Source organism: Octodon degus, unplaced genomic scaffold (assembly GCF_000260255.1).
Source record: "Octodon degus isolate 3935 unplaced genomic scaffold, OctDeg1.0 scaffold00087, whole genome shotgun sequence".
NCBI lineage: Eukaryota > Metazoa > Chordata > Mammalia > Rodentia > Octodontidae > Octodon > Octodon degus.
The window spans coordinates 4,270,836-4,281,144 of record NW_004524663.1 but is presented as its reverse complement, the minus strand read 5'-3'; the positions used below and the strand labels follow the sequence as shown (position 1 = coordinate 4,281,144).

The following is a 10,309-nucleotide window of genomic DNA, read 5'->3' as shown; positions in this document are numbered from 1 at the left end:
CCCAGGACCTCATGCACGATGGGCAAGTACTCTGCCACTGAGCTGCATCTCTCGTGTTTCACCTTTTAAAACTGTTTCTGGTTTTGCTAATATTATGCAATAAGGTAGCCACAGCTGGTTGCGTTTGCGTAAGAGTGAATCTTTGACGAAATCCTGCATTGGGCAAGATCTACATTTTGTTAAGAAAAAAATTCATTCTTGGAAGCTGAGGCAGAAGGATCACAAGTTTGAGCCCAGCCCATACAAATTAGCAATACTGTGTCTCAAGTAAATAAATAAATAGGCTAGGGGTGTAACTCATTGTGAAGGCTGTGGGTTCTGTTCTCAATACCACATGCACACAAAGACAAAAGAAAATCAAGAGTATTGTGCATTGATATCGCCATTGTTGCATTTCATGGGCGCCAAGTCACCTGGTTTGTGAATGCCTTAGAAGCTGATGTTTTTTCTTTATTGAAGCAGTACCTGTTATAGGCACAGTGGCACCCTCTTATAATCCTAGCTACTAATGTGGCGGCTAGATTCTAAGTTCAAGTCCAGCCTTGGCAGCTTAATGAACTCCTGTCTCAGAATTAAGAATAAAGTCTAAGAGTGTAGTTTAGAATCCTTACTTAGGTTTGATCCTTGGTACAGTAAGTCCCCTATTTAGGAATATTCAAGTTGCAAACTTTCAGACAGGAAGGGACCTCCTGTTAGGAATATTCTTAGATGTGAACCAGGTGCGGAAGTGCTCACAGGTCTATCTTACCATTTTAAGGAAACTAAAAGTAGCACTAGTTAATTCACAGTATTTGTATGTGTGCTTGGTGTCTTTAGGGCTTGCATTATTTGTGTCAAAGGTGTATGAGACTCACTTTGTCATGGTCATTCTTCTATAATGCAACCGTTTCATAAATCAGATACTTATAGTATAGGGTAAAAAGATACACCTACACACCAGTGCATCTGTGAGCTGACTGTGAGAGGACAGTTTTTAAGAAGGTAGAAAGAATGTGAGCAGGTGTTGGGCCCCCTTGTCGCCCTGCTGAGGGGGCCTTGAGGCTGGCTGACAGTACAGGGGCATCATTGTGTGAGCAAGCGTGCCCTTCCCCTCTGGGCTTTGACTGCAGTCCCTAGTGGGGTGGGGATGCACCTGCTCACTTCAATCTGTGGCATCATGTTTCCCGCAAACCATTAACATTTGTTTAAAAATTTGAAAATGTATAACTTGACTGGATTATAGAACATGGCTTCATTCTGCAGTTACAGAACTTTCATTCAGAAAAATAGTTTTATAAATTTGAATGTACCGGTTTTCAAGTATGCTGGATTGTGATGGCTTCCTAAGGGACCAAAATTCTCCCTTATGTGTGTTGTTTTTTATGGTCTTAATTAGTAAAATCAAGACAGAGTAGCACTTTAAAAATGCAGCCCTCGTTAAAAAAAAAAAAAAATGCAGCCCTAGTAAATAACATCATCATTATTTTATGTCAAGTCCAAGTCCAGCCTTTCCTCCACCAGCTCTGCTGGTTTTCTTTCAGTGCTTTAGCGACTGCTCTGCCTGCTGGCTTGATCCTTTTACACGTGCTGAGTGTCCTCCAGTAACCCCAAGCACCTGAGCTGTTGGGCAGTATTCCTATGGGTAGCTCACGTCAGCAGAAGGTCTAGTCAGGATTTGCGGAGGGTTTCTCCTCCAACGTTTTATTTAAAAAGTATTTATTTCCTAGCAAACACCCACAGACCCTTCACCTCGTTTTTCCAGCTGGGATAGCTCACTACATTTGTTTTCTTTCTCCCTCTTTCTTTTTCTCTCTGCCCTGTGCTTCCAGCCTCTATCCTTTTCTCTCCATGTTTATAGGGGGAAGCACTGGAAAGCAAATTGGAGGCAGCGCTGCCTGTTGCTACTCATAAATATGTTGGTGAACTATTTAGGTGAAATTTCTGAAGCGTAAGAACATTCCCCAACCTCCCCTTAATGGCATTGTTTTGCTTGAGGGAACAAACATTACAACCTTTAGTTTCATATGATTCCCTTTGGAATTACTCAAGGGACATACCCTGCCCTCATCTTTACATTAGATCAGGAATCTGATCATGGTTCACGAATTACATTTGGCTTTTATGGCTCTTTCCCCCTAGCACAGTCCTTTCGCCCCACCTCCCCTTTCATTGAAGCACCCAAGCTGTTGTCTTACAGAATGTCTCCTGTATGGAATTGAGTTTTCCTAAACACTGTTCATTGTTCCTAAAAGCCAGGCTATTTTCTGAACAAGTTAATGACATATGTATGTATTCATGTGCTTGTCTCCTAGAGTATGGTCTCCGGCTGGGCAGTCAGATCTTCATCAAGGAAATGACCAAAACAGGTCTGGCATCTAAGGATGGCAATCTTCATGAAGGGGACCTGATCCTCAAGGTGGGCAGATGAGGCCAGGGCACAGCCGAGTGCCCTCACGCATTCCTTACCCGCATTTCTGCATTCAAGTGCCAGCACAGACTGACTTCGTTGCAATGGGAGTTGATATGAGGAGCAGCATAGTGGGGTGATTTTTATCAGGAAATCCAGGCCCAGTGGCGGAGTGCTTGCCTGGCCTGCAGGGGCTGTGGCTTCCGCCCCAGTTGCTCCAGGTCAAGCACACACACCAGACTTGGAGCCTTGTAGTAGTTTATTGAATATGTCAAGGTGCACTTTCCTTCTCCATCTTTGCTTCAAGTTTAGATTCCTGTTCCCTACACTGCTGATGGTGAACCTTTGAGGTTCCACTGTTACACGCAGCTGTGGCATGTGTGCCATAGGTTTTCCACAGCTGCCCTAAGCCAAGGGAGAGGAAAGGGAGAGCTGCTGGTGTGTGAACACTGAATATTTATAAGTTTTGTAAACCTCTTCAGTCAGTACACGTTGCAGTAGTAAGCAAACTGTCATTTTGGGTGGAGTTTAAATAGCAGTGACTTAAGGCCGTGCGGTTCTTTCATGCTTGTGTTTCCGATCCAAGCATACAGAGTTATATCCTTGTCCATCTAAATATCTGAACAGAGGGTTTACATATTTTAGAAGGGCAGATAAGAATTTTGATATCTAGCTTACAAGGAGTGTATATAATCCTACCGTTCATATACACAGATCAATGGGACCGTCACTGAGAACATGTCATTAATCGATGCCGGGAAGTTGATAGAGAAGTCTCGAGGAAAACTCCAGCTTGTTGTGTTCAGAGACAGCAAGCAGACGCTCATCAATATCCCATCGCTCAATGACAGCGACTCAGAATTGGAAGGTAAGGGAAGCCCTGGCCAGAGGACAGGAGAGCCGCCACCTCTGCATTCTCATCTCTCAGGAGCACAGCCATCCAAGCTGGAGGTTGAATTTCCGGGAGCAGCCTTCCTCTTCAACTTTAATTTTGAAAGATAAATTTTCAGTCATCCGCTTAATAAATTATCTGCTGAAATTAGGTTTCTTCCAACATGAAATTCTGATACTGGATACTTGTGAACTCCTAGAAGACTCAGGCCACTGAAAGCAAAACTTGTTAGTAAATACATACGCAGGCTGGGCACAGGGTCACACTCTTCTTGCTCCAGCTGTCCAAGAGGCTGAGGCAGGAGGATCACTCCAGCTGAGAAGTTCAAGGTCAGCCAGGGCAACATAGTGAGATCCTCATCTCAAAAATAAAAGCCTGATGTGGTACACATTCCTATAATCCTAGAATCTAGGAAGGCTGAGGCAGGAGGATTGCAAGTTCAAGGCCTGCCTGGTTGGGTTAATAAGACTCTGTCTCAGAACATGAAGGGCTGAAGGTGTAGCTCAGTGGCAGTGTTCTTCAGCATTCATGCACAAGGCCTTAGGTTCAATATCACTACTACCTCTTTCTTGCATTTACTTTTTTTTTTTTTTTAAGTGGCTATTTGGGTTTTTTTGGGCCAACTCAGCCTACCCTGAGAGCGGGGCTGGCATGACATGTGGTGCTGGGAATCAAACTGCAGTCCCCTGTGCTTGCGTAAGCTTGCCTAAGCAGGTGCTTTAGACTGCTGAGCTATCTTGTCAGCCCGGCTGTTTGGATTTCTAATAAAGACAGTTTTGAGGCTAGTTAAAATAGTCAACATGGCTAGTAGTGTGATCACTGGCTAGTCATCTAGGTTACCTCTCCTCTTTGAAAGCTAAATGCATTAGTCAGCATGTATTATAGGATGACATATTAACCTTGTAAAAATCATCAGTAATTTGATAATGAATAGACATAGTTCCTAAGCTTTCCAACAAAGCTTTGTTGATTGTGTTTTGAACAATTTCTTTCTAAAATCTTAGTTTTCAGTGTCACCAAAGACTGATCAATGGATGGGGAGAAGTGACTGCAGTGTCTCCGGATTTCACAATTTGTGTCCTTTGTCCCCAGCTCCTGGCAGCCTTTGTGCTGTCTGGGAGCTTGAGACAGTTGCAGGATCCTGGCCCTAGCCAGGAGCAGCTGCACCCGAGTAAGCTCCCTGGCGGATTTGAATGTGCAGTACAGTCTGGGAAGCACTAGTCTCTCTTGGTGAGGATGAACACATACACACATGACTTAATACTCCATATCCTTGAGTTCTGCATGCTTGGATTTAGCCAAGCACAGATTAAAAGTGCTCCGGGGAGAAAATTCGAGAATGTTCCAAAAGGCACAACCGTATTTATTGAATTGATGTGAGCAGTGTGTAAGTACAGTCTACCACGGCCTCCTGCCTGCTCACGGGTCTGTCTCTTCTGTACTTGTTGTTCATGGCTTTCTATTTTCTTTATGATTCCCTGAACAACATCATAGAAGAGCTGTGTGTGTAGCATTCATGTCATGTTGGTGGTTACAGGTAACCCCGCTGGGATTCAGCAGTGTGTGTGTGTGTGTGAAGGATGTCGGAGGCTACATGCGGGTGCCGGGCCATCGCACAAAAGAGACCAAGTGTGCAGAGTTTGGCACCACTGCAGACACTGATGAGAGACTTGGTGGAATGGTGACGTTTTAGTAGCAGCTTTGACAGAAAGCAGGATGAGAGAAATAGATGCTTCTGAGTTTGGCTTCCTCTTCTACCTTTCCTGTAAACTAATTGAGTGTTTTTTTTTTTTTTTTCTCCCTTTGTTAGATAAAGATTGTTACACTGGTAGCCTGTTTTTGTCTGCCTGTCTTCCATTTCCCACGTCTCTTACCCAGAAAATAGGACAATTTCTGGTACATGTCTTAAATTTTACCAAAAAGTGTCTCTTCATTTTGAAACCAGATATCTCAGAAATGGACTCAGTCCGGTCATTTTCTCCAGAGGAGAGACGCCAGCAGTATTCTGACTATGATTACCACTCCTCCAATGAGAAGCTGAAGGAGAGGCCGAGGTAAGGCGACGTGTGTTTTCTCTTGGTGTCAACGTGTGTGCGCACACGTGCATCTTGGTGAACTCTGCGCCCCCTGAGACATGACCATGTGTGCGCTTTTAAGCTCGAGAGAGGACGCGCCGCCGGGCAGACTGTCCAGGATGGGGGCCACCCCCACTCCATTCAAGGCCTCGGGGGAAGGTGTAGCTGCTGTGGTCACAGAGACCAAAAAGGAGCCCCGAGCCCAAGAGGAACCCCCAGGTGAGGCTTGACAGCCACCCTCTCTTTCTTGGTGGTTGGCTCTGGAGTTGTGCTAGGGTCTGTGGGGGTGAATCCCGCTCTTTTCTGACTGAGCTGCTGCCAGGCCAGCACCACACATTTTCAGCAGTTGAGTCCAGAGGGCAGCTGAAAGGAGAGGGAGAAATTATAGGAAACAATTCTTATATATAAAGAGGCCCTTTTGTGTCTCTGTCGTTTAATGTTGAAAAATAGAAACACAACAGCCTTTGCTGTATGCCATCAGGTTTTTTTGAAAACAAATTATTTTCCTACAGATTTATAGATTCTTTTTTCCTTATTTAAAGAGAATAAAAAACCAAAAGAACTTCACTAGAAACAATACAGAATTCCACTAAACAAAATAATAGGAATTCAGCAATGGTGGTTGTATTGCAGAATGTTGTCTTCAAATTAGGTGTTTAGGTTACCAGATACAAGCATGCAAAATTGGTCCAAAAAAATAAAAGGAATGCTTCATAAATTTGCATGTTATCCTTGCACAGGGGCCACGCTCATCTTCTCTGTCATTCCAGTTTTGGTATAGTGCTGCCGAAGTGAGCACTGCCATCAGGTGTTACCACGTTTTCTCACATTTAATATGTTCTGGCCCTTTGATCCCTCTCCGTGGGCCCAACCTCACCCTAACTCTGCTCCCGCCCCCCTGCAGTTGTTACAGTTTTCAATACGTAGACATTTCTCTGTGGCCACACGGCATTGTTCTATGGTTTTCAGGTATAAAAAGTGGTATTTGTTTTGCTTTGCATTTTGGAGCTCTGTTTTTCTTTTCACTCCGAGAAACAGTTGGGTCCTGCTCATGCCTCCAAATTAAGCTTCATCTTAAGATTTTTTTTTTATCATGTGACGATACAGATGTAGAATAAGAGACAGACATAGCAGTGTTTGTAGATTCTGCTGTATATTTAGAAATAAATGTTGTTTAGAAATAAATGCTGTGCTAGAGTGATAAGGATAGGGTTGTGTGTTTCATTGCAGTGTTGGGGATCAAAGCTAGGACCTCACGTGTACTAGGCAGGTGCTGTACCCCTGCGCTGTAACCTCAGCCCATAATGGATGTTTTAATCCACAGCTCCTGTACCCAGAGCAACCCCAAGAACTTTCCTCCGTCCTAGTCCTGAAGATGAAGCAATATATGGGTATGTGTTTCTGTCTTCCTTTTTTTCTTACCTCGTCCATACAGCCAGTCTCATAACTGAAATCCAGAATACTGCGGTCTCCCCCTCAGGGGACAGTTTTTCATGTTATTAGCTACCTTGAACCAACGCCTGTCGCTTATGTTCATAGGAAAGAGGAGAAGCAGCATGTGGAAGCGGGTGGGCTTTGTTAGGTAATGTGTACTGTTCGCCTCTCTGGCTGCTTCTCCAGACTGTTATTTGGATTATTCGCGTTGGCCAGATACACAGCCTGCAAGAAGGACAAGTGTTTCCAGGCTCCAGTGCTTGTGTGGCGACTGCAGTGCCTGTGGCCCCAGTGTGGAGAAAGCATGGAGGAGGAGAGCCGTGGAGCTCTGTGCTTGACTGGGAGCCCTCCGGCCCTAGCACTAGGAGCAGCAGCAGGACGAGGACCGACCTCCTCGGAGCTGGCCTGTGTTTTCATTATGTGTTGTGGATGCTGCTAGCAGGCTTTCCTTTGAAAGAATCATGCGCTGAGGTCTACCAACTTAGAGTAGGGTTAGAGCTAAAATTATTTGAGGTTGCATCTTAAATAAGCTGATGAAAATATGTTATGTGTCTGCTCTTATACCAGTAATGTGGGCGGCTCACATTCATCTGACCGTCTCAAGATGCAGTTATAAATGCAAAACTATGAGCGAGTGCTTTGTCAGGTGTAGCTCACTTGGTCCATACAGGAAAATAAATCTCTCAGCTGCTGATGTGGGGCCCCTGCATATGGTGGTGCATGCCTGAAGTTCCAGCCTCTCAAGAAGCTCAGGCAGAAGCAGCCCAAGGTTGAGGACAGCCCGGGTAGCACTCAGTAGGAAAGTGCTTGCCCCGCATGTGCAAGCCCTGGTTCGGTCCCAGGCACTGCAAAAAATAAAGAGGGGAAGCAGGGAAAGGGACACAAAAAGAATTAAGGCTGCACACATGGCCCTCCTCCCATGGTGCACTGCACACATGAGCTAAGAAAAATTGGAAAAAAATAAAACAAAAACTCAAACAATTAAGAATCTCCCTCCTCTTTTCTGCTTAAAACCACAACTGCTGCAGCCCTGACACCAAGATGGTAAAGTTCAAGAAAGGAGACAGCGTGGGCCTGCGACTGGCCGGTGGCAATGACGTTGGGCTGTTTGTTGCTGGCATTCAAGAGGGCACCGCGGCGGAGCAGGCGGGCCTGCAGGAAGGAGACCAGATCCTGAAGGTAAAGCGTGCCCGACCGGGCTGTGAGGGCCAATTTGTGGGTGCTCCTTCCCAGGGAAAGCAGACCAACAGAAGACTTGGTGACGTCTTCCACTCAGGGCTCGGTATTCCTGGCAGTCCTGTCTTCAGCCATGAGTATTCCCCCTCTAGGGGGATTTAACCCCCATGTCAGTGAGGATTTAATAATGTTTAAAACCTTTGCTCAGATTTTTATTACAGTGAGACCTTGGTACTCAGCTAGTATACTTCAGAATTCCTTAAAATTTGGTGGTACAAACATTTTGGCACAAAAGTGTTGGGCCAGTGTTTGTTATTTGTTTGATATTCTACATGCAAACTAGGACTTGTCAGAGTAGCTTGCCTGGTGATTTTCTAAGTCACTTCCTGGCCAAAATAGCTTGGGACTGCTTGGTTTGGGTACTCGTTGCACGTGTAGAACCAGCCTACTGAGGTACTGCTGTAGTTTGATTGACCAAAAAAGGAAGAAGAAAGAAAATTGAGACTTACCTTGTGAGAAACAAATTTCAAAAAGATCTTGTGGAGTTTTGGGTTTTCAGTGTGTCTAGTGTTGCCCCTGCCAGGTGTCACCCTTCAAGGCAGTGACCTGTACCTGAGCAGATGTGGGTGTGGCATCAGACCTTGATCTGACTGATACCCCAGAATCCCCGGGGCTTTGTGCTCCTGGTCCTTGAGGGAGGTCCCACTAGCGGCCACCCATATAAAATTCTCTAGCAACAGAAATTCCTGGCTAATCAGATAATGGTACATTTCAAGTTGCTCTACATTTGTGTAACTTATTGGTATTGAAAAACTTATAGATTGGTAATTTTAGCATTTTATGAGCTACAAATACATATTTAAAATAGACATTAGAATAAATTTTAAGAACACTAAGTACCCGATTACTGCAAGACGTGAATGCTGGGAAATGGTCACTGGACTTCTGTTTGCTTCTGGTTTCTTTGTACCCTTGCTGATATTTGTGGAAAGATGGTATGTAGAGGTCCTGAGGAAGAGAAAATGTCATGGAATCCATGCGGAAGCAGACTGCCGCGTAGAGAGGCAGGTGGCCCTTCCTTCTCAGCTCTTGGCTGCATCCTGCTAGTTCGTATTTCATTTCTGGAGCAGAGGAAGGGCAGACCTTGTCAGGAGCTTTGCTGAAGCTTTCCAGTGAAATTCTAGCTGCCCCTTGGCTGCGCTGGGGATCCTGTAAGACTGTGCCCGAGTGAACCTCGCAGCAGCACATGATACTCGGAAACAGGCCCCACCGAGCGCTACTGATAAAAATCCCGTCCGAATGCCAGCTCGTACCAGCTTACTCTTGGTAACTATGCCACTAAAGAAAGCTATTTCATAGGTAGTGTAAAGCCAGAGGACATCAGCCAGAGATTTGGAGGTGTTGCTCACTTAAGATACAAGGGTAAAATATATGTCATTAAGGGGGTGTGAGCTCTTAAAATTTCCGTGATAAAAAGGAGAGAATCCTCCTAGGCACCTGACCGACCTGTCGAGGTTATTAAAGACAGGGCGAGTTGCTTCAGTGGTGAAAGGTCATAGCAGTCCACACTACACTTGAGAAAAGGGTAGATATCAGTGGCAACAAGGAAGAAGCTGTGCAGACTGGCTGCTCCTGCAGTAATCCTATATGGTGGCTGGGCAGTAGGCAGTGCGCGTTCACAGGGAGGAATAAATTTTCTGCTCCCTGCACAAGGTGCCCTCAGTTTTGTTAAGTACCGGAGGAGACTGACTTAGCCTGCCAGGACAGGAAAGCTGCTGCATTCTTAGAAGCTGTAGCTCACAAAGAGTCCTCCACAGGCTGTGGCAGCCGCCCTGCAGACTACCAAATACCTAACAAAAGAGTATCTATCACAGAGAACTGAGCAGGGTAACTTTCAGGTGCAAAAGCACCACCCTGGCTTTTTCCACCTGCTTTTGTTTCAGCGCTGCTTATTGTGGCCAACCTGAATGTCTGAGGCGAAGTCTTGGCAGGCTCAGTGCTGTTCTCCATTGTGTGTTTCTGTGTGTCTTACTTTGTACTCGTTGCTGGGACAAATATCCGACACTCATAATGAAGGAAGGAAAGGTTTATTTAGCTCACAGTTACTGGAGGGTTCAGTCCATATTCCACTGTCTCCGAGGCTAACGACAGCAGTTCATGCGGCAGAAAACAGTGAAGAGCAGAGGAGGAGCAGCAGCTGCGGCGTCCATCAAGCCCCTCTTTCTTCTACAATGATGGCCAAGACCAGCGCTCCACAGTGAAGATCGGAGCTCCTCCAAAGTGGTGCGGCTGCAAAGATCAAGCTCCTCTGAAGACTGGGACTTGTCCCTGCAAATTGGGGCAGGG

General features: G+C 45.5%; 1 protein-coding gene and 1 non-coding gene across 2 annotated transcripts in view; one reads left to right on the top strand and one right to left on the bottom strand.

Moving 5' to 3' along the window:
• The window catches only part of Tjp2 (tight junction protein 2), a 91,984-nt gene that overhangs the window by 57,390 nt on the left and 24,285 nt on the right, over positions 1-10,309 (top strand). Inside the window, exons 4-9 of the mRNA XM_004637210.2 lie at positions 2,292-2,395; positions 3,101-3,254; positions 5,224-5,332; positions 5,436-5,572; positions 6,678-6,744; positions 7,816-7,966. Of these exons, the coding sequence (XP_004637267.1) occupies positions 2,292-2,395; positions 3,101-3,254; positions 5,224-5,332; positions 5,436-5,572; positions 6,678-6,744; positions 7,816-7,966 (722 nt within the window). The remainder of the gene's footprint in view (positions 1-2,291; positions 2,396-3,100; positions 3,255-5,223; positions 5,333-5,435; positions 5,573-6,677; positions 6,745-7,815; positions 7,967-10,309) is intronic.
• LOC111818326 lies at positions 6,049-6,151 on the bottom strand. Its single transcript, XR_002822347.1, has one exon. It is a non-coding gene; the product is annotated as a U6 spliceosomal RNA (small nuclear RNA).